Here is a 27,483-nt window from a genome sequence, read left to right as displayed (position 1 = left end):
AAAATTGTTTCCTAGACATTCCCCAGTTATGACAGTGTCTATCCAAGGAAGTGGCAGCCATCTTTATTTTTGCTCTGCTTAGTTACCGTCACTGACCAACCCCCTATATAAAGCACGGGACTAGACACACGTGCGTCATTTCAAACATAAATTGCCTCTTATACACATTCCCCGATATTGCAAATAACAATTTCAAAATGAAAATAAACACTGCACTCATCTGACAAGGTTTCATTGAAATAATACATGAATGTGTTGTCAGCTAAATCCCAAATAATATCCAAAACGAGCTGATGAAACACTTCAATATACATGTACAATAGGTTTTACACGTACACCGACACGTGTGTGTCCTTAGCAGTAGTTGTCGCTTGTTCGGGTCAAGTAGTCACGTGCACATGGCCAGTCGAGAACATCGGTTACGATAATATATGTTGAGATATGTGGACGGTTAATCATTTGAATTTCTATTCATTAGCGTGGAAATTTTATTTTGACAAACATGTAAATGACAGCTTAGAGGATTTGAAGTATTTTGTTGCCAAACAAGCCCCATATACCTTTATAGGTAAGTGTTTTGTTTACGTAATAGTGATACACAGTGGACACCTGCCAGGTGTCTATGTACGTGTATAGACTGAGCGCACGTGTGTCGATTCACGCGCTTTATATAGGGGTCGGTGAGAGCACCGGATACAGACAGAGCGAAAAACAAAAAATGGCTTACCTCGATGGGGGTTGTCTCATAAATGATTCTTGAAATACAAGTGTGCTTAATTTTTTTTAATCTCAATTTAAAACTTTTTAATTTGCATTGTCAGCTTTAAGGCCTACAATTCTCCATTCAAGAGTCTGACGGACTTATTCAGATATAAATTAATGTCATCTATCACTGTTTCAAACCCAATTGAGCTTTTACCATATCCAGCCTTATTTAGTAATATTTTTATGAAATGAAATTTCAGAAAGGTTCTATTTGGTGGTGTGCTTCCTTGGGTGACAAAAGTTCAAAATTGAAAACAATACACAAAACGGATGAAGGCCTCTCCTCTGTTCCCAGGGCTTCGACTAATTTTATTCGTTATTGGGCTTGCTAATTTTGCTAAAAAGTACAAACAACACAACAATCTATGAGTCAACAGTAATATCTAAGGTTAGGTCCAATGCATTCACACTTTCTATCAACCAAGTTATGTCAAGTACACAGGATATGATATGAAGGCATACAAAATATCACTAGTTTCAATAGGATCTAAACTAAAACATAAATCAGTCGACCGTTTGATTTCAAATATCAAAGATGCTCCACCTGACAAATGGTATTTTTTCACTATTAAAAACAGGAGCAGACGATTCAGTATTTTTATTCAGTTACAAAAGTTACTTACTTTACATCATTACGACTATTGAAAAGTCTCAGCTTCTAATTTTACTTCAAGTTAAAAATATAAAAAATAATTAATTGCATCCTGAAAAAAAATCTGTGCCACTATATTCTATATGAATGAAGTAATGATTGCGCATGCACCAAAGGCAAAATAAATTATGTTACATCAGTTTTGTGTTAATCAGAGATATATATATATTCGATTAAACACCAATTACTGTTCAAATAATGAATATCATATATGCTCTGTCAGCGGTGGAGCATCTTAAAGCATTGTTTCAATACATTTGCAAAAGGGAATGTCAGATGCCTACCACCATTTCGCAGCTATTCGAGTAGAAATATCGTATAACATTGTGTATTCTATATCTGTATCTGCAACGTCGCTACTCATTCAATCGAAAATGCAATAACAAGTTTGATCCATCATTTTTTCAGACAAAATCGTTACAATAGAAATCTTTGTCTACTAATCGTAGTGTATTCAGTTTTCAGAGACATTTCGGGAACCAAAATGAAAAGAAATTAATTTATCAACGTTGTCGAGCAAGATAATTATCCGTATTTTTCAAAATTTCAATTTTCTCTCCAAAACTTGCACTTAAATGTCATCCCTAAGCCGTTTTAAATTCAATTTTGAGCAGGTTTTTGCTTCGTAACAAGAATTCAATCAAATCCCCTTTCTATTAAATGCAATTGATCAAAAATAGTCTGAATCCTCCAAAACGTAATTGCATGAACATATTTCACAAGGAGATCGTTACAGTTGACACAGGGCACATTACATCCCCGGCCTGTCAGCTATTGGTATTGGAGCGTGTTTGTAAATTCCCGAGTCTGTAGTCTTTATCAGCTGTTGATATGAGAGCGTCTGTGTTTAAGGATTTCTGTAGTTGTGAAATTGTAGTCTTTATCACAGATAGTACAATGGTAGGTCTTCCTCAGGGTATTCAACTGACACTCTTTTTCCTCGGCTATGTCTTTTTCTTCCTCTTCTTTGGTGGCTGAAAAATAATGAAAGTGAAATCATACTAAATCTACCCAGACTAATATTAGAATGTACTTCAATAGATATCATAGACCATTTACTACCTCCTTCTGAATGAGGTTGACATTTATTCTACGCCGTTGCGTTACCATCTTATATAAATTACATATAAAAATAGTGCTGTATTCAGACGCTGACAAAGCCATGCTGTCATAGTACTATTTTTAGAGATAGTTAGTCTTCTGCGACCTCATTGACGTTTTTGAGTACCAAAATAAATTGGTCATCTCTAAAGACTCATCGCGTCTCTGCGTCGTTACATCTTTTGTGTTTTGTTTATCATCATTCTTCTTTTATTCCTTACATGACTTTGTTCGTGCCGCCTCGCAATCTTGTTTTCGCTCTATATATATACTTTGCATTATTCCATGACCTCGAACGTGCACTTCAAATAGACGCCATACACTCGAGCATGATACCATAACACCTTGCTACAAATCATGACACTTTTTTTTCAGTTCGAGGAAATGATCTCTTGTATCCTGATTTTTCCTACCTACGTCCTAGTATCTGTATTCATAAATTATTCATACCATGTACAGAATCCAATATACTATCTAACCACGATCACCTCGTTTGTCGTCAGCCTCTAAATCCAACAACTAATAACACATTCCTCAATTTATGAATATTTTACAGCGATGAACTTCCAACCATTTTTTTTCCTTCTAATATTCACTTCCTATGAATAATCCAGCTACATTCAAGGCTAAAATACTTTGACACTCGATAATTTCGTAACTTCATGGCACTTCCCCATTTATGAGCATTCTCACATTACCTTTATATACAGACACGATATACATTTCATAACGCATTGTTTTCGGGCATTCCTCAGAGCCACCATTAATCATATACGATGCGTAATAAGACAACTACTTCATCAACATTTGTTATTTGTTAAAAGAAAACAAATATGAGAAAAAAATGTTTAACTAAAATTTAATACAGTTATATTTCCATGAAATATTACTGATTGTACTTATTGATACTTGCCACGTTATCAGTTCTTTTCATCAGACTAGAGAAACCTACCTTCGATATTCTGGCTATGGCAATCGGCCTCGTGACGAAGTCTCTCCTTCACGTTGACCAGTAGACTAGCGTTACATCGTGGACATGTCCAGTGCTTGACCATGTGACTCGTGTACTCGCCCCAAACCGAGGCTGAACTCTCGTCTAGTAAACTACAACAGTAAGTATTATGTTTTACAAACTATACAACTTTCAATTTATTGCACACTGGTGGACCTTATACTGCACATATCACTGATACTTCTATTGTAATTTGTCTATAATTTGACTAAAAGGTACCTCCATTTAAAAAAGGCCAAAACATTAATAGCAGGAGTACATGACTGGAAATTATTTGCTTTTTCGAATTCTAATTTTCATCACATCAATAATTTTATTGAAATCAATGTTAATTACTAAATGCCGGAAAGTTTTTTTTTTAATCAGCAAAGTGGCATTATGTGGCACAATCACAAAATTAGTTTTGTATTTTAGTTACAAACTATGTTTTACTCGTCAATAAACTAGTTTCGTGGAGATTAATTTACATGTCCGTGAATTCCTACCTCGCGCAAATAATGTCAAGCGAAACTGAACAGATTATTCTCAGCAGTATAATTATAGTTCTTTCGACACTGGTGTGAGTTACCTTAACTTGAAATTAAAGGTACAATAGTGTTACAAAATGATGGCATTTCCAAGCTATATATAAACCTAAAGGTGTCATTAAACATTCAAAAGTCCCATCTAATAACATGTAGTATCCCTCTTTCAATCCTACACTCAATGTTAATGAAAAATATATTGATTCTTCAAACATTATAATGATGCAATAAATATGATATTCGTTTATCTAACACATGACGGTAAACAGGTGGCTTCAGTTACTCCAAACAACGCATGAACCGAACGGAAAAGTAAAATATTCCGTGACAAATTGCTGATATTGGAAAAAATAAATAGCGGATTCGATTTTATAACTTTTGATGTCATCAGCTAAGCATCATTTTCTTTCTAAAAGCGTTGGCGACAGGCAAACAACAGATGTTATAAGAGCATAGTCCTCTTAAGAAAAGTTTTCGTGATTCTGTTATGTTAATTGTTCCGATAATATAGACACAATAGACTGATGTCTTTGCGCTTTCCCCCCTTTACCTAGAAAATAAAAACATACAGTTTGGGTACACCACCTTTGTATCCAGTAATCTTTGTGGGGGATGTATTTTGGGGCTGTTGTGTGGCTCTAAAGTAAAAGGCATAGTTTGCATCGAGATACCTCGGGGTCAACTGCTACTGTATCTTATTTCCAAAACATCGGAGTCTGTTCTGGACCCGTGGTAATGTAAAAATGGGCGGAACTGGCCATGGAATACTAATACTGATAATATTTATTGAAACATATTTGCAGTTATTTATAAATTTGAGAATGCCTTTTCAAAATCAAATGATGTAGTTCACAATGGTTTAGTTAAGCATTTGTTTGAATTCTTTCATTAAATATTGCAATTTCTATTTTTTTAATTTCGTTTTGCCTTTGACCGCTAAATTCACTGTAATAGTCCAGGTACCAAATTGTGATTTTCCACCTAAAAGTAAATGAAAATATTGTACTGGATGATGTCAACGCGGAATCTTTGGGGAATATGAAATATTCAAGATGGCGGATAAGATGGTTGACAAACTGAAATATTGATATATTTTCATCAGCATTTGGTATTCTTCCTGTTAAATTATCAATTCTGTTTATATATATTCTTCAACCATCCTATTAAAATAATTCTTAATGTAACGTAGATTATATGTAGTTATCTATTATAATTAATGTTTAATTACTAAGTTAATTAATTTAATTTTCAAATCGGTAATTGAATGATAAAATTGCTTTGTTTATTCAGTAATTACACGTAAATTGGTATTTTGAGTGATATGTAATTAGTCAATCTGCTAAAATATTTCCCCATTATAATGATAAGACAAATCTATATACAATGACGTATCTACAAATGTATAATGAGTTTTCAGTTTCGTTTCAATCTGGAGTAAAGAGCTCTTGCGCTGTATATGCAACAAGCTTAAGTACCAAATGACACATGCGTCCAATACAGACTGTGTCTGTACTGTTAGAATTGTACCCTTTTGCCCATCGGATGACAATAAAAGACGAGCTTTGGTGTCATATATTTTCACATATTTTTTTCTTAATTTATTTTTTATTTCATTTTCATGTGCAATATACCACATAATAAATAGATTCTCGAATTCTTATTCACATTCAATATCCCTATCACGCTCATTCTCAAAACATCTTACTCATAACATCATCATCATCATCATTACATCATCAATCGTCACCATCATCACAACCAACATCGTTCCATGATTTTCATCATCATCATCATCATCACCACAACCATAATCTATCTCATCATCATCATAACATCATCTTCATCATCAATATCATCATCACCACCATCATCTTTATCATCATCAACATAATTATAATCATCATCATCTTCATCTTCATCATCAGCATTCATCATCACATCGTCTTTATTATCTCATCATACTGTCAATTATCATACTTTCATCTTATATTAACCATTCAAGAACAATCACACTATTCCGTCCACACATAAAAAGAAGCATACATAATCATATATTCTCTTCTCTCATACTATCTTTCACTCATGAAGGCGGTTATTAGTAAGGTGATAATAGTAAATTAGATGCAAGTTAGGCCATATAGTATATATATATTGATAGAGGTATATTGCACTTATAAGTAGAGCAGAAAGAAAAGAAAGGAAAGTATAGCAAGGAGGTAAGATAAAGATTTAGAAAGGAGGAAGGTAGGCTAGCAGAATTGTGGTATTCGGCCATGTCAAAAACAATCTTAAATACTTAATATGTATATGTCTTTTTAAAAAATCATAATAAGTCAGCAGAATATATAATAAAAGAACACTGAAACAGGCTTTAAGAGAAATCAATAAGTTTTTTCCACTTACTCCACTCTGTATCAAATTTTTCCTTTTTTCCTTTTCCAATAGCAATATATTTTTGAACATTATAATGGTCTTTTATTGTATTAATTAAAGAATTTAAATGTATTGAATTATGAAAGCATCTCATCCTATAAATATATTGTTTAATAATAATAATAATTTCATTATCAACCCTATTTATTGATGGATGATTATCAGAGATCAACCCAAATAGAAATGACTTTTTATTTACAGCAAAGGGAATTAAAAAAGCCTGTAAGAATGTTTCAAAACTTTGTAGTAATGACTGTACCTTAATACATTCCCATAAAATATGTATAATAGTTTCTCTTTCAGAATTACACAGTATACAAAGACCATATTTGACCGTTGTGAAATGCTATGGGAACTTTTACTTAAAGTGAACAGTCGGGCAAGGATGGCTAAATTCGGTAAAAATGGTGTGAATGTATCCAGTATAATTTCTTATGAAATGGAAAAATAAAATCTCTCGTCAAAATCTGTCTGCGTACGAAGAAATTAATTTAAAGTATGGAAATTCTAAAACGTCCTCCCGGCTCACTATGTTCCACGCAGCCTCGCTTTCAATGCTTTCAACTTTTCTTTACTTTAATGGTCAGAACTGGGAAACTAAGCAGAACTTGGCCGTCGTATTAATATGCGAGAACTTTTGGAAGGCCAATGAACGCATTTAGACTGGTTTTCTTTGCCCGACTATTCACTTTAAGCATGAGACACGCCACGTTACTATAAACGTACTTATTTTGGGGGAGTTTTATTTTAGCGCGTTTCATCTTGTCTTTAAAGCGCTAATTAACATACAACGCTTTTAGGATATTATCTTTTCTAATCTTCGTGATTGAGTTTCATCTTCCTAACGTCTGACATCACCTCACTTTGACCTCACTTTGTTGAGCGTTCGCCCCTGTGGGTAAGGCTGTGGATTCTGTTTCCACGCCGAGAATAGAAAAGATAATCAATAGAAAAGATAATATCATATATTTAGTCCACTTTACCCTTATACAGTAGGTTCTAGTGTAATCCTCTACCTGCAGGACATTCGTAAACAGTTTGTGCGATGTACTAAATATTTACTCATAAATGATCGTCGTGAAATATTATATTATATTAAACGTTGCGCATTTAAGCTATAATGCTGATTTCTCGACAAAATAAAGACGAAAAATAAATTACGCCAAAAGACAGCTTCTAGCGGATTTTATTTTCTTTCTAAGAATTAGTATCCATCTTTCAAAAATAAGAAAGAAACATTATCTGTTGCGATTACGATAAAATTAATCCCTTATTTATTTGATTGATATAGTATTTGAAAACGTTTGTGGAGGCCGACTGAAATATTTTCCAATTCCCTGAAGATGCCGAGGTGGCATCATTCAGATTCTGATTAAGCACATCCTACTGTAACATAATCAGCAAAAACATTTTATGCGAACTATATTTTAGGGTTTGTTGGTAGGCACCAAGGCTGACATTGCATTTTGTCAAGACCTGACCGTGCGGTCTAGACAAATCAGAAAACGGCAAAACTCACAGTCATATAACAAATATATATATGAAACACGCAAGTTGATAAACAAGGACGCTTCAGTGTATCCAACCTTCGGGGAATAGTTCCCACTATATAGTACTAATCTAATAATGTGATATTGGCATATTCTGACGAATGTCGTCAATCTGGCAGAGAACCGTTTAGATATGTTTTCTCGATATGGGGTTTTGAGATAGGAAATGACGTTGTTCGGCTGTTAACAAGTATATCGATATCGTCATGGTCTAAAGCTTCGAAGTATATATTTCGCAATTTATATTAACCTTGTATTTTCGATTTTAGTGATATTGTTTAATTGTGTTCGTTATTATTTAACATACAAGGCGGGGAGATCACAAATATCAAGTCTGTTAATAATACAGTTATTTTATAAGCAATGTATCCTTCAAAACAGAGAACGTAAGTACAGGAGACTAAGACTGGCAATATGCATCGTTTGGTAGGCCTAAGTATCGTTTAACTCATATTCATCAAATGAACGGAAGAAAACACATTGTGCCCGTATCTAAATAGCGATCGGCAGAATGGTTCCTCTTCTCAACTACAATGCTGGCTCCAGGGAGAAACTGGGCATATCATGGATAACGTGTTCTCCATGACTTGACGAACACCAACCCAAGACCAATTTTATTACCAACAACATTACCAAGCGTATATCTTAACTTAAATCAACTCTCACTGATTATCGCGCAAATACAGTAGCAGGCAGGTAATACCCTCACATCGACTAAGCAGATGACCGATTTAAGAACATTCATATATCGTTTAAATTGGAATGTTACTCTTACACATCTACATAATACAGAATTCTACTTCGAGAAATTGTAATGTCCGTGAGCTATAAATTGTCTCGCCTCCGCTGGACAAGATGTAACGTAACGCGATAAGACGAGCGGCATTGCGACGAACCGAGACACGCGCAGATAATCATATAGCCCACACTATCATGGCGGGCGGAGGCATAAAATGCCTAGGTTTGACGATACCTTCAAACTGATATATGCACCTGGTAAGTAAATATATGGTGATACAATCAAAGGTATTATGTCTATGATAAGCCTAATGGAGGAAAAGTAGATCAATAGCCTTCAGACCACGTACACTTAATGTAGTGACATCAAGTCTAGACGCGGGATGGTGTATCTGCCCAGTACCTAGATGCCCTCATGATTCGTTTTAACACCTTTTGACTAATTGAAACAATTCAATTGATTTCAGAAATTCCAATGTCATTGAGGGTGTGTAAGTGCGTTGTAGAGTCATTACGAACAAAACAACGGAGTCTTAATCCCTATGTCTCAGAACTGTACCGTTTAACTTTTTACTGTAAACGAATTACATGTAAAATAATTTCGCTGCTGTCCCTACGCCATAACAACAAGTAACTAAGCAAAAAGAACAAATTTTAACGGTAAAAACATGTTCGTACCGAAACTTAAAATTGATGCTGACTTCGTTCGTTTCGTACTTAGCTTGAGATCCCATGGATAGGGAAGGTCACTTAAGGACGACATCCCTGTTTGGTGTGGCATGTGAGTAATGGGCGCGTTTGTATAGGACAGACTTCTTATATTTGTGTAATGTCCTCTTGTAATACGCGAGCGTTTCCCTTATGTATGTGCATTGGTATTGCTATATTTACATTTTCACTTCATCTAACCTTAACAAGCGCAGTTTGCATTCAAATAGTTTACGACCCACAATCGCATTATCATTGTGACTAACAAAATGAAACAGTATTCTGGTATTTTAAAATAAACAGTATTCTGGTATTTTTACTAAGTTTTCAATGTAACAGAAATACACCTAACATGGAGGCTCCGCAATACCAAAAGGCACAACGGTTTCTGCAGTAAACGAGTATGCCTATTCGCTACTTATGTATGGATTCGTAAATCTACATGTATATACTTATTGACAATGCTGATAAGTGGTAATTAGACTAGATTTTCTGTAAAACAAAACAATAATTGATATGAAGAGAGGAAGCACAAACAGTCCAGCGGCGATATACACTAGGGAGAGCTAGACAGATCTCTACCACAAATGAGAACGGCTTAGCCTTAGGTGATTTCAATTTTAATTCGGAATTGGAAGGCATAAACACAAAAATAGATAAAAAATGAATACTGAAAGGAATTTCCATGACAAGTTCATTTCTTATAGATACAAATGTAGCAATAACCTTGTCTAACGCCGGGTCCACTCACAGATTTTTTTTTTTTTTTTTTTTTTTTTGGTGGAAACTTTCACATAAATAATAAAAAGGATGCAAAACATTACGAGATCGCGATCGGTCGATTTGTAAAACTAGCACTGTATCGAAACTAAGTATTTTAGTGTAATATTGCTTTAGTTCAATAGCATTTATTGTACAACCTACAGCAATTTCTTTCTTTTATTGACTTTTATGGTGTCTTGGCCGAGGCTGTATCGAGGAAGACATTCAGAAGGACGTAGGAAGAATGAGGTATTTTTGATTCCTTTATGCACAAAGAATGTTTCTGAATTTGGCAATCCCCTTCTGGGTCAGCGCTAGGGTTTATATAACTGTCCAAAAGGTCTTACTGTTGGTACGCCGAAAACAAAATATTTTTATGAAAACACATGAAGGTTAACTGTGGATGGTCAAGTCTTTAACTTTTTCACCCTTGCAATTTCCTAATGGACTACTATAGTCTGATTTAGAAGAGCCTGAATTATTTATTTAGGGATCAAACTTCAGTCAGATCGCTCTCTTTACACTGTCATTAAATATTAACCTTTTTATGTTAGGACAATGACGTAGTTTCCTCCTCACACGTCGTTGTGTTTTGTCGTCCTGGAAAGGATAGCGAATAGTTGTCGAAATCGAATGGTTGTCAAAAAAAATTTATTTGGCATCTTTCTTCTATTATTTTCATCCGAATGCCTTTATGACACTATCTTACATTTTGGCATTTAGTAATCATCCATTATAGAGGTATATTAATGGGAATTTCTGCTTCTGTTCGAGGTCATACAATCGTTAGTTGGACGCCTGATCCCATGGGGGGTTTTGATGCTATGTCTTCGACTGTGTGGTTTGTATCATGAAACACATTTGTAATGGGTTATATCGTCAACATCCAGAATGGCATGTGAATATATCGCAAATCTTATTTCCGATTGAGACGCGACTGTGTTGTGATGATCCAAGTTTGTGATAGTACGTAACGAAAATTACATTCAAATCATATATATTTTCCGGGATTCAATACCAACATTTGTATGTCAGTCGGATATTAATTCTGTAAACAACAGTGCCTTCAACCACTTGAACGTCTGGTATAGGAAACTTCATTGTTGTAGAGGACTTATTCTATGTCCTGCTTGGTGGTTTTCTTATTCCCAATGAAGCCTTCAGACTATATTAAGATTCAGCAGATGACCTTGCCCACACCATCAAGCACATCTAATTGTATAATTATCTCTCGGAGTTCATTTAATCAATTGCCTTTTTACATTTACAGAAAGAAAAAAGACAACGCTTGACATTCGTTTGAGTCCCAGATGACTTGTACTTCCTTGCTTGTTGCAGCCGTACCACCTCTTCTAGTGAGACATATGTAACAGACTAAAATGTTCCAGAGCACATTGTCTGATACAGGATCGCCAATGAAGACTGCGGTAAAGATTTATACATGATGGTATCACGGTAGCGTGTGAAAATCGTCTACTTCATTACTGTAACTCTCCTTTGAGATTTTACTTCAAATCAGATCTGACCTAGATTTGTATGGGGGAAAAATCTGAAGATTTTTGAAGCATCTTGTCTTCAGCTCTTTTTTTATTTCTGATGTACTTATTATCATTTGTCACTTTATATGTCTCAAGTGTTCTAAAACGTCGTAGTTTAACAGTTAGAATTAACTCGAAAGTGAACAATTTGCAAGTCGAATTTAGAATGATTTTCATATGCAATATTCAATGACAATATGATCGGTTGACACGACAAAAGGTTATCAATCTCAGGAAAATAGGAAGTGTGAAGGGAAATATGTTATCTTGTTTCACAGCTTTGAAAGTAAAATTATCAATGTCTGAAAAAACAAAATTGCCTAAGGCGAAAGTCCTACGTGAATTTTTCACGATTGACTCCAATTAGACTGTAGATAAATACAATATCATCAGCAAAAGTCACTAGTACATGACACCTCATGTAAATGTCAAATTAAATCAGGACGTGAGACAAAGGATAATAGTTAACATTTTGACTTTGGATTTCCATTCTGGCATTTCTCGATGATCAGCAATCTGCATCTTTGAATAACAATCAGGCTGTAAATTACTTTTTTAAACTGTTTTGCTGCTGCATTGATTTTTGTTGCTAAGATGAGAAGCCTGATAATTACACCTCCATTGAGACCACCCTGAGATTAGATCACTATGACACAGCCTCAGTTAACCTATATAATTAGGCAGGATCTGCAGGCTCTAGGATACAACAAGTGCCGTGGATAATTTCAAAATTGTTGTTCGTAGGCAGAATTACAGCAAGTGTCCTTCTTCTTGTTATCTTTTTATTCCTTGTTCATGTTATCTTTTTATAAAAACTTCATCGTTAAATTGATTGTTTTCTCCATTAACGCACTGATTCATTGTATATTTTAACCCTCTTGATTGCTTTCTCCATAAAGTCATTGATTCATTGTACATTTAAACCCCAAGCAACATGAACCAACGTTACAACGCTCCGATATATTTCTTTTTTAGTTTTAGAATCCATCTTTTCAATCGGTTTTGATGTTTTTAATCGGCCAAGTCAAAAGATTATAATCCAACAAAACATCAATAACTAAATTATCTGTGGTTGGTTTCTAAAATTTCCTGTACAGCAGGGCAACACAGCTTAGGAAAAAATAAATCAGTATTTCCCCAGTCTGCAAAGCTAAATAAACAAGAGGCCCATGGGCCTAAACGGTCACCTGACTATAAGCACAACACAATGTAGTCGATTAAAGATTTCAGCATATTTGACCTCTGTGACCTTGAATGAAGGTAAAGGTCATTCATTTGAACAAACTTAGTAGCCCTTTATCCCAGCATGTCACAGGCCCAATATCAGGTCTTTAGGCCTCCTAGTTATTCTCAAGAAGTCGTTTAAAGATTTTAGCCCTTTTGACCCCTGTGACCTTGAATGAAGGTCAAGGTCATTCAATCGAACAAACTTGGTAGCCCTTCATCCTAGCGTGCTATAGGCACAATATGAGTATCCTGGGCCTTTTGGTTTTTGAGAAGAAGTTCTTTAAAGATTTAAGCCTATTTGACCCCTGTGACCTTGAATGAAGATCAAGGTCATTCATTTGAACAAACTTGAAAGCCCTTCATCTCAGCATGTCAAAGGCCTAATATCAGGTCTCTAGACCTCCTACTTATTCTAAAGAAGTCGTTTAAAATATTTTAGCCAATTTGACCCCTGTGACCTTGAAAGAAGGTCAAGGTCATTCATTTTATCAGACTTATTAGCCCTTCATCCAAGCATGCTGCAAGCCCAATATGAGTATCCTGGGCCTTTTGGTTCTTGAGAAGAAGTCGTTTAAAGATTTTAGCATATTTGACCTCTGTGACCTCGAATGAAGGTAAAGGTCATTCATTTGAACAAACTTGGTAGCCCTTCATTCCAGCTTGCTACATGCCTAATATGAGTTTCCTGGACCTTTTGGTTCTTGAGAAGAAGTCGTATAAAAATTTCAGCCTTTTTGACCCCTATGACCTTAAATGAAGATCACGGTCATTCATTTGAACAAACTTGATAGCCCTTCATCCTAGCATGTCACAGGCCAAATATCAGGTCTCTAGGCTTCTTAGTTATTCACAAGAAGTTGTTTAAAGGATTCTTAGCATATTTGACCTCTGTGACCTCGAATGAAGGTAAAGGCCATTCATTTGAACAAACTTGGTAGCACTTCATCCCAGCATGCTGCAGGTCCAATATGAATATCCTGTGCCTTTCTGTTCTTAAGAGGAAATTGTTTAAAGATTTTAGCCTATTTGACCCCTGTGACCTTAAATGAAGATCAAGGTCATTCATTTGAACAAACTTGGTAGCCCTTCATCCCAGCATACATGCCCAATATCATTACCCCGAGCCTACTGGTTCTTGAGAAGAAGTTATTTAAAGATTTTAGCCTTTTTGACCCCTGTGACCTTGAATGAAGATCAAGGTCATTCATTTGAACAAACTTGATAGCCCTTCATCCAAGCATGTTATGGGCACAATATCAGGTCTCTAGGCCTCTTAGTTATTCACAAGAAGTTGTTTAAATGACTTTTAGCCTATTTGACCCCCTGTGACCTTGAATGAAGGTCGAGGTCATTTATTTGAACACACTTTGTAGCCCTTCATCCCAGCATGCTGCAGGCTAAATATCAGTACCCTGGGCCTTCTGGGTCTTGAGAAGAAGTCGTTTAAAGATTTTAGCCTTTTTGACCCCTGTGACCTTGAATGAAGGACAAGGTCATTCATTTGAACAAACTTGGTAGCCCTTTGTCCCAGCATGCTACAGGCCAAATATCAGTACCCTGAGCCTTTTGGTTATTGAAAAGAAGTCGTTTGAATGAAAAGTTTACGCATGGCGGATGGCGCACGGGGGACGGCGCACGACGACGGACGGTGCATAATGACAATAGGTCATTCTGACCCTGCGGGTCAGATGACCTAAAAATGGCAGGAATCATGATGGCTTAATGATTTACACCACAACTATTGCTCAAAGATTTATTATCAAATCTCGCACAAGAAAGACATTTGGTGCATGTATGACCCAGAATTAATGACAGGAAATAGTCTCATAAGGCGATTGGTACTCGTATATGTTCATGGAAGAACCGTTACAGTAATTGTTATATGAATATTTCAGGAAGACATATATTAAGAAGATGATACAAGAATGACATTTTATTCAGACTAGTTTGTTCCAGGGAGATATATTCTTCGTCACTGGAAAGTGGTCTAAGAAATACCTTTCTTGTATATCTCAGAACGAACTACTAATAATGGTCTCAGCAAGACATTTGGTACTTGAATGTTCTTGAAGGAACTATTACAATAATCGGAGGGTGGTATCTGAAAATCATTTGGATTTGGTACTTGATTGTTCCGAAAAGAATATAATTGGGAGATGGTCTCGGAAAGTCATTTAACAAATTTTACTGGAATATTCGTGAAAGAAATATTTCAGAAAGATGTTGACAGTAAGCCAATTGGTAATTGAATGTTCATTGAAAGAACTATTATGGGAATATGGTCCCATTTGATTTTATTAATTCTGAGATGAACTGTTGAAAGATGGTTTTAGCAGTTCATGATCAAAATTAAACAGTTGGAGTGCCAAATGGACAATGGCAAATTCCATGAAGCGTGCTAGCACTTCATATTATCCAATTGGCAGTCATCCTTCAATAATTGGCAACTGATTGCAGTTCAATGCTGGATGAAATTTGAGTCTTAAGAAGTTTTTATTTTTGCAAGCCTTGGTGTATAAATTTTAAAACATTGAGACCATTAGTTTCCTATGCAATGAACAAATATCTAAAGACAATTTTTATCAAATACATTTTATCAATTATGTGTTCAAATAGCTAACCCAAGTGTTCTTCCTAGCCATAAGAAATTTACATTTTATAAATTCTGTGTTTATTTTTAGTGAATGTTTTTTCTATAAAATGTATCCTTTACAATTTTAATTGAATAAAAATATTCACAGTTCATTTCTACATACTCACCAATCATATGTGATGTAATCACTGATCTGAGTTCCTCCTTTGATCGGATGTTCCTTGTCACCATGGTTACCGCCCATCAGGCCTGATACTAAAGAATTGTCCTGGTTATCCACAGAATCTAAACAATACAAACAGTAAATTAGTTGTCAGAAACCTTCCAACTTACACCATCTATACATCACCTAAAGGTAATGGAGGACCTGTTTTATCAAGTGCACAACATCTCATGAACAAGAGGGATCAATAAATAACCAATGTTCGGTGTCTAGTTAAAGCAAGCAATTTTTTTCTTCAATTTCAATATTTTGAAGAATTCTTGATCTCTGAAGAGTTAGCCATTATAGTCAATATCTTTTCATTTAGATCTTAAAGCGCATACTTTGGCAAAAGAAAGAAATTGTCATCATTTTTTTACTTATTTGCATTTGCTCTCAAGATCCATTCAATGATACCAAGCTGTTAGTGCTCTACTTTGATGTCCCACAGAACATAATGACATATCATACATTAAGATCTATTTTTAAAAAAGGTTAGTTGGAGTACAAGAGAAAGTCTTAGTATTATAAAATGAGTAGGAAATAAGATTTCATACACTTATTAGTTACATAAAATTTACAAGGGCTCCATTAACATTAAAACCTCATTACCTCAACAAAATAGAAATATATTCCTTATATCCACAGTTTTTCACGTAAATGAATATTATTTAATCTCGCGACATTTGCATATTTTCTATTAAGATACCCATATTTTTTCTCTCCCGTCATCGTCAGCATATTCGATTGAACAACTGATAAGGCCAGCGACTATTCCTGTATTCTTGTAACAATAGAATCAGCACACGTGTTGTACTATCATTATACATTGATAATGATAATACTAGAAAACATGGTTATTGAGTCCATGTCAGCGCAAACTGTAAATATATAAAGTTATTTATTTTGAAAACCTAATGAATATCAAATCCACCTAAGATATATTAAAGAATATTAATACTGTTTTTTAATAACTTTGGTACAGCAGTTGTTGAAAGTCGATACATGTAAACATTCCTTCATTTTAAACTGGTCTCCATAGAAGTTACGATTATTGCCGAACAGAAGTCGGAAAGTTCATACCCCATTTCCGGAAGAGTTCGGACAGACGTTACGTAGTTACAGTAGTCACATGACGTTTTCGGCAACGACGTTACAATGTCAGCTAACTTCGGCTTGTTTGACTAAGTGGGACCCACCTAGCGATGTTTAATATTCATTTGATTTTTATCAAAATAATCTGATTCATAATCGCTCATCTTGACTTCGATTTAGTCCTGTTTCTGCATGAATAACAACATGATTTTTTCAACATTCTTCTAAATCATGAAAAAAAATAAGAAGGATACGGATATTGGGCCTTTAAGTTCTTTACCATAAAAGTTTTTTGTATTACTTCAACTTATACATTAGCTGTCACTACAATTCATTTAGCAAATATTGTATCAGTTTATAAGAGAAATCATTACAGTTTTTCGTATACGTATCTGCCTTTCATTTTTAAAACTCCTAATTATAAGCTTACATATATCTGTATTACATTTAACACATACATGGTAATTTGTACCAGTTTATTACAGAAATCCTGACAGTTTTTAATTTGTAATCTTATTTTTATATTCAGCTTAAATTTGAGAGGTATTAACATTTAAACAAACCCTGTGTCTTATTTTCCCTGTGTCACAAACATTCGCGTACAATTAAAAATTAGATGTTACAGGCTTATGCATGTTAAAAAATTATAACCTTTCAGTATGATAGGCAAAATATACCAAATATACCAGAGATGCAAGATAAAGATTTCTACATGTACATACAGTAAGTGCTACGAGTCGTACATTACATGTATATCTGTGTATCTCCAGACTTGAACTGCATGCAGGGTAGATTTTTGTACAGATCATGAGTTTCCTGACCTTCCCAAATTCATATTGACTATAATGAAAACTTAGCCAGGTACTAAATAACAAAGAAAATAACACCAACGATAATTTGATCAATCTTAGAATATTTATAATTGTTTATGTTGACATATCATCGGTCCTTGCTGATACATGTATACATATGGAGGCCTCGTCCATCTTCGGAACAAACACCAAATTGTAACATCCAATGCCATGTGCCCTTCAAGTCATATTTTGCCCCGCCCATCTTGTAAACGAACCATCTAACGAGAAAACGTTTTGACTCGACGCCGAGGAGTACTTGTCTTTGATCATGTACTATTGATACTTGTCGTAATTGTATTACACTTTCAGCGTTCACAGATAGGGTTTAATGGCAGTAAGCCAATACAGATGTTAAATACTTAATATGAGCAAGTTTCATTCATAGACAACTTAAAGCAATATGGCCAAATTGAAGTCCAAACATTTGTACAATTTTTAATTCCCACATATAATGAAGTTGTAATACCAGTGAAAGCTTGTTAAATTCTGACCAACGGTTGTTCATGCAGATGTCAAATTAGTGCATTGCACGCCAAGGTTTGGTATATGTTCGGTATGGTCTTTTGCACAAAGTGAGCTAAAACTTGGAAATTGCAAGATATAATGATGTTACTCCTTCAAACTATAATTAAAATGGGATGAAACTGGATAGGACACCAGTAATACTATATTGCACTATCCTCTAGATACGTATCTACTGTGATGTGAAAGAGTAGTGAAGAAGTACTTTTATTAAATCCCTTTACCTAAAGGATAGAATTAGCCCCAATAGAAGAACTCTTGTAGCCATTACCCTTTACTTCCAAATGCCAAAGGCAATTTGAATTTTCAGTGATCATCAACTATGAATAAATGCCATCACAAGAACAATGACCAGAGTTTTTTATCAGAAAAAAATATCCAATTATCTTCAAATGTCAAACCCACCTGACCCTCAGCAGCCATTTTGATCTGAGGGTAGAGGATGGATAAAAATCTTTAAACAGAATGTCATAAACAGAAGTTTGAAATATCACATAATGTCCAGTAAATACCAGTCCTTCCAGGCATCATGTGAAATTAGCAAAGACACTCCTACATTGTGCTAGCGTCTTTGTTTCCATGGTTATTCAAATGTAGCTTCCGGATAAGGCCTACACAAAGGCTTTTGGTTATATGACATCAAAAATAGATATATAGATATTAACCTATGCAATTACCTGTCTGTATCATATACTTAGAACCATCTGCTGTTATTTGTTATCAGGAAATAGGTCAGATTATTACTAAACAAACAAGGACAATGTATTGATGTCTACCCATATATTTACAATGAATTATCACAGTTTATAATTAATAAATACAAACCTGGCGCCTGTCTATCAAGTCGTAATCAATTTATTATCACTATCTAGGATGTTAAAATTTCACCAGTAATAAGAATGACAAGAACAACTACAACTAATAAACAGTTACTATATTCATATCCAAATGAAGACACTAATCTTATTCAAATGAAAACTTAATTTCAGAACGCATTCCTCAACTTGCCTCACTTTTAAATGGATTACTTTCACCATACAATCAAAGAAAGATAACTCAAACTCTACAAGAGAACTACTGCATGTAAAAAGATTTAATGAAACGTCAAACTGTGGAAATAAATCTTCAGTATTTAGTATGTTAACAAAATGTTTGATCTTTGTATATATTCTGTACCTTAATATAGGTGTCCCAGGTATTAACCAGTACCTACCCTGTATATATTCTGTACCTTAATATAGGTGTCCCAGGTATTAACCAGTACCTACCCTGTCCTGGTCATTATCCCCTTTGTATATATTCTGTACCTTTATATAGGTGTCCCAGGTATTAACCAGTACCTACCCTGTATATATTCTGTACCTTTATATAGGTGTCCCAGGTATTAACCAGTACCTACCCTGTATATATTCTGTACCTTTATATAGGTGTCCCAGGTATTAACCAGTACCTACCCTGTCCTGGTCCTTTGTATATATTCTGTACCTTTATATAGGTGTCCCAGGTATTAACCAGTACCTACCCTGTCCTGGTCCTTTGTATATATTCTGTACCTTTATATAGGTGTCCCAGGTATTAACCAGTACCTACCCTGTATATATTCTGTACCTTTATATAGGTGTCCCAGGTATTAACCAGTACCTACCCTGTATGGTCCTTTGTATATATTCTGTACCTTTATATAGGTGTCCCAGGTATTAACCAGTACCTACCCTGTATATATTCTGTACCTTTATATAGGTGTCCCAGGTATTAACCAGTACCTACCCTGTATATATTCTGTACCTTTATATAGGTGTCCCAGGTATTAACCAGTACCTACCCTGTATATATTCTGTACCTTTATATAGGTGTCCCAGGTATTAACCAGTACCTACCCTGTATATATTCTGTACCTTTATATAGGTGTCCCAGGTATTAACCAGTACCTACCCTGTATATATTCTGTACCTTTATATAGGTGTCCCAGGTATTAACCAGTACCTACCCTGTCTGCCTTTGTATATATCTGTACCTTTATATAGGTGTCCCAGGTATAAACCAGTACTACCCTGTATTATATTCTGTACCTTTATATATAGGTGTCCCAGGTATTAACCAGTACCTACCCTGTATATATTCCTTTGTATATATTCTGTACCTTTATATAGGTGTCCCAGGTATTAACCAGTACCTACCCTGTATATATTCTGTACCTTTATATAGGTGTCCCAGGTATTAACCAGTACCTACCCTGTATATATTCTGTACCTTTATATAGGTGTCCCAGGTATTAACCAGTACCTACCCTGTCCTGGTCCTTTGTATATATTCTGTACCTTTATATAGGTGTCCCAGGTATTAACCAGTACCTACCCTGTATATATTCTGTACCTTTATATAGGTGTCCCAGGTATTAACCAGTACCTACCTTGTCTACCCTGTATATATTCTGTACCTTAATATAGGTGTCCCAGGTATTAACCAGTACCTACCCTGTATATATTCTGTACCTTTATATAGGTGTCCCAGGTATTAACCAGTACCTACCCTGTATATATTCTGTACCTTTATATATAGGTGTCCCAGGTATTAACCAGTACCTACCCTGTATATATTCTGTACCTTTATATAGGTGTCCCAGGTATTAACCAGTACCTACCCTGTATATATTCTGTACCTTTATATAGGTGTCCCAGGTATTAACCAGTACCTACCCTGTATATATATTCTGTACCTTTATATAGGTGTCCCAGGTATTAACCAGTACCTACCCTGTATATATTCTGTACCTTTATATAGGTGTCCCAGGTATTAACCAGTACCTACCCTGTATATATTCTGTACCTTTATATAGGTGTCCCAGGTATTAACCAGTACCTACCCTGTATATATTCTGTACCTTTATATAGGTGTCCCAGGTATTAACCAGTACCTACCCTGTATATATTCTGTACCTGTACCTTATATAGGTGTCCCAGGTATTAACCAGTACCTACCCTGTATATATATTCTGTACCTTTATATAGGTGTCCCAGGTATTAACCAGTACCTACCCTGTATATATTCTGTACCTTTATATAGGTGTCCCAGGTATTAACCAGTACCTACCCTGTATATATTCTGTACCTTAATATAGGTGTCCCAGGTATTAACCAGTACCTACCCTGTATATATTCTGTACCTTAATATAGGTGTCCCAGGTATTAACCAGTACCTACCCTGTATATATTCTGTACCTTTATATAGGTGTCCCAGGTATTAACCAGTACCTACCCTGTCCTGGTCCTTTGTATATATTCTGTACCTTAATGTCCTAGTACCCTGTATATATTCTGTACCTTTATATAGGTGTCCCAGGTATTAACCAGTACCTACCCTGTATATATTCTGTACCTTTATATAGGTGTCCCAGGTATTAACCAGTACCTACCCTGTATATATTCTGTACCTTTATATAGGTGTCCCAGGTATTAACCAGTACCTACCCTGTCCTGGTCCTTTGTATATATTCTGTACCTTTATATAGGTGTCCCAGGTATTAACCAGTACCTACCCTGTATATATTCTGTACCTTTATATAGGTGTCCCAGGTATTAACCAGTACCTACCCTGTATATATTCTGTACCTTAATATAGGTGTCCCAGGTATTAACCAGTACCTACCCTGTATATATTCTGTACCTTTATATAGGTGTCCCAGGTATTAACCAGTACCTACCCTGTATATATTCTGTACCTTTATATAGGTGTCCCAGGTATTAACCAGTACCTACCCTGTATATATTCTGTACCTTTATATAGGTGTCCCAGGTATTAACCAGTACCTACCCTGTATATATTCTGTACCTTTATATAGGTGTCCCAGGTATTAACCAGTACCTACCCTGTATATATTCTGTACCTTAATATAGGTGTCCCAGGTATTAACCAGTACCTACCCTGTATATATTCTGTACCTTTATATAGGTGTCCCAGGTATTAACCAGTACCTACCCTGTATATATTCTGTACCTTTATATAGGTGTCCCAGGTATTAACCAGTACCTACCCTGTATATATTCTGTACCTTTATATAGGTGTCCCAGGTATTAACCAGTACCTACCCTGTATATATTCTGTACCTTTATATAGGTGTCCCAGGTATTAACCAGTACCTACCCTGTATATATTCTGTACCTTTATATAGGTGTCCCAGGTATTAACCAGTACCTACCCTGTATATATTCTGTACCTTTATATAGGTGTCCCAGGTATTAACCAGTACCTACCCTGTCCTGGTCCTTTGTATATATTCTGTACCTTTATATAGGTGTCCCAGGTATTAACCAGTACCTACCCTGTATATATTCTGTACCTTTATATAGGTGTCCCAGGTATTAACCAGTACCTACCCTGTACTGTACCTTTTTGTTCCCATATATTCTGTACCTTTATATAGGTGTCCCAGGTATTAACCAGTACCTACCCTGTATATATTCTGTACCTTATATAGGTGTCCCAGGTATTAACCAGTACCTACCCTGTATATAACCTATTCTGTACCTTTATATAGGTGTCCCAGGTATTAACCAGTACCTACCCTGTATATATTCTGTACCTTTATATAGGTGTCCCAGGTATTAACCAGTACCTACCCTGTATATATTCTGTACCTTTATATAGGTGTCCCAGGTATTAACCAGTACCTACCTTGTCCTGGTCCTTTGTATATATTCTGTACCTTTATATAGGTGTCCCAGGTATTAACCAGTACCTACCCTGTATATATTCTGTACCTTTATATAGGTGTCCCAGGTATTAACCAGTACCTACCCTGTCCTGGTCCTTTGTATATATTCTGTACCTTTATATAGGTGTCCCAGGTATTAACCAGTACCTACCCTGTATATATTCTGTACCTTTATATAGGTGTCCCAGGTATTAACCAGTACCTACCCTGTCCTGGTCCTTTGTATATATTCTGTACCTTTATATAGGTGTCCCAGGTATTAACCAGTACCTACCTACCCTGTATATATTCTGTACCTTTATATAGGTGTCCCAGGTATTAACCAGTACCTACCCTGTATATATTCTGTACCTTTATATAGGTGTCCCAGGTATTAACCAGTACCTACCCTGTATATATTCTGTACCTTTATATAGGTGTCCCAGGTATTAACCAGTACCTACCCTGTATATATTCTGTACCTTTATATAGGTGTCCCAGGTATTAACCAGTACCTACCCTGTATATATTCTGTACCTTTATATAGGTGTCCCAGGTATTAACCAGTACCTACCCTGTCCTGGTCCTTTGTATATATTCTGTACCTTTATATAGGTGTCCCAGGTATTAACCAGTACCTACCCTGTATATATTCTGTACCTTTATATAGGTGTCCCAGGTATTAACCAGTACCTACCCTGTATATATTCTGTACCTTTATATAGGTGTCCCAGGTATTAACCAGTACCTACCCTGTATATATTCTGTACCTTTATATAGGTGTCCCAGGTATTAACCAGTACCTACCCTGTATATATTCTGTACCTTTATATAGGTGTCCCAGGTATTAACCAGTACCTACCCTGTCCTGGTCCTTTGTATATATTCTGTACCTTTATATAGGTGTCCCAGGTATTAACCAGTACCTACCCTGTATATATTCTGTACCTTTATATAGGTGTCCCAGGTATTAACCAGTACCTACCCTGTATATATTCTGTACCTTTATATAGGTGTCCCAGGTATTAACCAGTACCTACCCTGTACATATTCTGTACCTTTATATAGGTGTCCCAGGTATTAACCAGTACCTACCCTGTATATATTCTGTACCTTTATATAGGTGTCCCAGGTATTAACCAGTACCTACCCTGTATATATTCTGTACCTTTATATAGGTGTCCCAGGTATTAACCAGTACCTACCCCTGTATATATTCTGTACCTTTATATAGGTGTCCCAGGTATTAACCAGTACCTACCCTGTATATATTTCTGTACCTTTATATAGGTGTCCCAGGTATTAACCAGTACCTACCCTGTATATATTCTGTACCTTTATATAGGTGTCCCAGGTATTAACCAGTACCTACCCTGTATATATTCTGTACCTTTATATAGGTAGGTGTCCCAGGTATTAACCAGTACCTACCCTGTATATATTCTGTACCTTTATATAGGTGTCCCAGGTATTAACCAGTACCTACCCTGTCCTGGTCCTTTGTATATATTCTGTACCTTTATATAGGTGTCCCAGGTATTAACCAGTACCTACCCTGTATATATTCTGTACCTTTATATAGGTGTCCCAGGTATTAACCAGTACCTACCCTGTATATATTCTGTACCTTTATATAGGTGTCCCAGGTATTAACCAGTACCTACCCTGTATATATTCTGTACCTTTATATAGGTGTCCCAGGTATTAACCAGTACCTACCCTGTATATATTCTGTACCTTTATATAGGTGTCCCAGATTAACCAGTACCTACCCTGTATATATTCTGTACCTTTATATAGGTGTCCCAGGTATTAACCAGTACCTACCCTGTATATATTCTGTACCTTTATATAGGTGTCCCAGGTATTAACCAGTACCTACCCTGTATATATTCTGTACCTTATATAGTGTCCCAGGTATTAACCAGTACCTACCCTGTATATATTCTGTACCTTTATATAGGTGTCCCAGGTATTAACCAGTACCTACCCTGTATATATTCTGTACCTTTATATAGGTGTCCCAGGTATTAACCAGTACCTACCCTGTCCTGGTCCTTTGTATATATTCTGTACCTTTATATAGGTGTCCCAGGTATTAACCAGTACCTACCCTGTATATATTCTGTACCTTTATATAGGTGTCCCAGGTATTAACCAGTACCTACCCTGTATATATTCTGTACCTTTATATAGGTGTCCCAGGTATTAACCAGTACCTACCCTGTCCTGGTCCTTTGTATATATTCTGTACCTTTATATAGGTGTCCCAGGTATTAACCAGTACCTACCCTGTATATATTCTGTACCTTTATATAGGTGTCCAGGTATTAACCAGTACCTACCCTGTATATATTCTGTACCTTTATATAGGTGTCCCAGGTATTAACCAGTACCTACCCTGTATATATTCTGTACCTTTATATAGGTGTCCCAGGTATTAACCAGTACCTACCCTGTATATATTCTGTACCTTTATATAGGTGTCCCAGGTATTAACCAGTACCTACCCTGTATATATTCTGTACCTTTATATAGGTGTCCCAGGTATTAACCAGTACCTACCCTGTCCTGGTCCTTTGTATATATTCTGTACCTTTATATAGGGTGTCCCAGGTATTAACCAGTACCTACCCTGTCCTGGTCCTTTGTATATATTCTGTACCTTTATATAGGTGTCCCAGGTATTAACCAGTACCTACCCTGTATATATTCTGTACCTTTATATAGGTGTCCCAGGTATTAACCAGTACCTACCCTGTATATATTCTGTACCTTTATATAGGTGTCCCAGGTATTAACCAGTACCTACCCTGTATATATTCTGTACCTTTATATAGGTGTCCCAGGTATTAACCAGTACCTACTGTATTATTCTGTACCTTAATATAGTGTCCCAGGTATTAACCAGTACCTACCCTGTCCTGGTCCTTTGTATATATTCTGTACCTTTATATAGGTGTCCCAGGTATTAACCAGTACCTACCCTGTAAATATACCCTGTCCTGGTCCTTTGTATATATTCTGTACCTTTATATAGGTGTCCCAGGTATTAACCAGTACCTACCCTGTATATATTCTGTACCTTTATATAGGTGTCCCAGGTATTAACCAGTACCTACCCTGTCCTGGTTCTTTGTATATATTCTGTACCTTTATATAGGTGTCCCAGGTATTAACCAGTACCTACCCTGTATATATTCTGTACCTTTATATAGGTGTCCCAGGTATTAACCAGTACCTACCTTGTCCTGGTCCTTTGTATATATTCTGTACCTTTATATAGGTGTCCCAGGTATTAACCAGTACCTACCCTGTCCTGGTCCTTTGTATATATTCTTCAGCTCAGCTGACATGATACGCCTGACAGCGTATGGAACCTCACTGTCTAAATACTCTGTTAACTTTCCAGCCAGAAGCTTCTCTAATTTCCGTGCTCTTGGACTGATCTTCTTTTCTGTATCCAGACTTTTGAATGTATCTGTTTGGTGAAACATTAAACACATTTATCATGTTCACAGTTCAGATTTTAGTCATGGAATGTCTATACATACATAAGAACTGATTGTTAACCTGTATCAATTCACATGTAAAGGTATTCATATTCATGTGCATATAAAAATATTTGAATTGCTAATTAGCTATTAACTGTGGCAAATAATATAACTGACTGAGCTTATTCCAAATTATTAATTTGTTAATTATAATGATTTTTATTCAATTTGGAAGATTTGCATAAAAAATCAAAAGCCAACACAGTTTTGAGAGCCCAAAACGACAGGTAAGTATGATTTAGTGTCGATAAGTCCCACCTTCTGGTGATTGTGATGACATATTTTGACATGATTTTGGTGACGTCAATCACTAGAAGATGAGACTTAATGAAGGTAAACCATACTTTACCCACATCATTTTGTGATCTTGAAACTCCCTTATTAAAGGGTCGTGAGTTTGAATCCCAAATGGGGCAGTTGCCAGGTACTGACCAGTGATCGGAGGTTTTTCTCCAGGTACTCCAGCTTTCCTCAATCAACAAACCTGGCACGTCCTTAAATGACTGTGGCTATTAATAGGACGTTAAATTAATGAAACCAAACCACAGTTAAAGAGAATTGAGTGTAAGTCAATCATGTGACCACTGACCCTGTAGTCTGAGAGTCAGTAGATTCTGCCATGTGGCTCGTAGCTGGATGACACTAGACATTATAAGCTGGGCAGACTCCTGCTCAGGAAATCGGATCTCCAGCCAACCATCACAGACAAGTCTGAAATCAATATCAACTGATCATTTAAGAAGGGAAGGAGATAATAAAATAACTGGAACTATATAATGTGAGATGGCACAATGATGACACTTGTTTCAATGCCAATGTTGTGTTATTGCTGTAATTATGGTAAATCGAAGGCTTACCTCTGAAGTAAAACAATTGATTTGTAAAAAATACATGACCTTTGGTGACAAGTCGTACAAATGCGAAGGACATTCATCATTGAATTAATCAATACACAGTCTGAGA

The 27,483-nt window shown here is 35.8% G+C and overlaps 1 protein-coding gene and 1 long non-coding RNA gene across 2 annotated transcripts in view; one reads left to right on the top strand and one right to left on the bottom strand.

Annotated features, from left to right (window-relative positions):
- Nucleotides 1-367: 367 nt before the first annotated feature.
- The window catches only part of LOC138333072 (probable ATP-dependent RNA helicase DHX34), a 46,696-nt gene continuing 19,580 nt past the window's right edge, over nucleotides 368-27,483 (bottom strand). Inside the window, exons 24-28 of the mRNA XM_069281199.1 lie at nucleotides 27,110-27,231; nucleotides 26,280-26,447; nucleotides 15,771-15,888; nucleotides 3,471-3,622; nucleotides 368-2,391 (exon numbers count right to left, since the gene is read on the bottom strand). Coding sequence (XP_069137300.1) covers nucleotides 2,237-2,391; nucleotides 3,471-3,622; nucleotides 15,771-15,888; nucleotides 26,280-26,447; nucleotides 27,110-27,231 — 715 coding nt within the window. The 3' untranslated portion in view covers nucleotides 368-2,236. The remainder of the gene's footprint in view (nucleotides 2,392-3,470; nucleotides 3,623-15,770; nucleotides 15,889-26,279; nucleotides 26,448-27,109; nucleotides 27,232-27,483) is intronic.
- LOC138333073 (uncharacterized) lies at nucleotides 10,231-11,086 on the top strand. The gene is made up of 2 exons (XR_011209939.1): nucleotides 10,231-10,494; nucleotides 11,020-11,086. It is a non-coding gene; the product is annotated as an uncharacterized lncRNA (long non-coding RNA).

Source organism: Argopecten irradians, chromosome 10, assembly GCF_041381155.1.
Source record: "Argopecten irradians isolate NY chromosome 10, Ai_NY, whole genome shotgun sequence".
NCBI lineage: Eukaryota > Metazoa > Mollusca > Bivalvia > Pectinida > Pectinidae > Argopecten > Argopecten irradians.
This window is presented reverse-complemented; position numbering and strand designations above follow the sequence as displayed.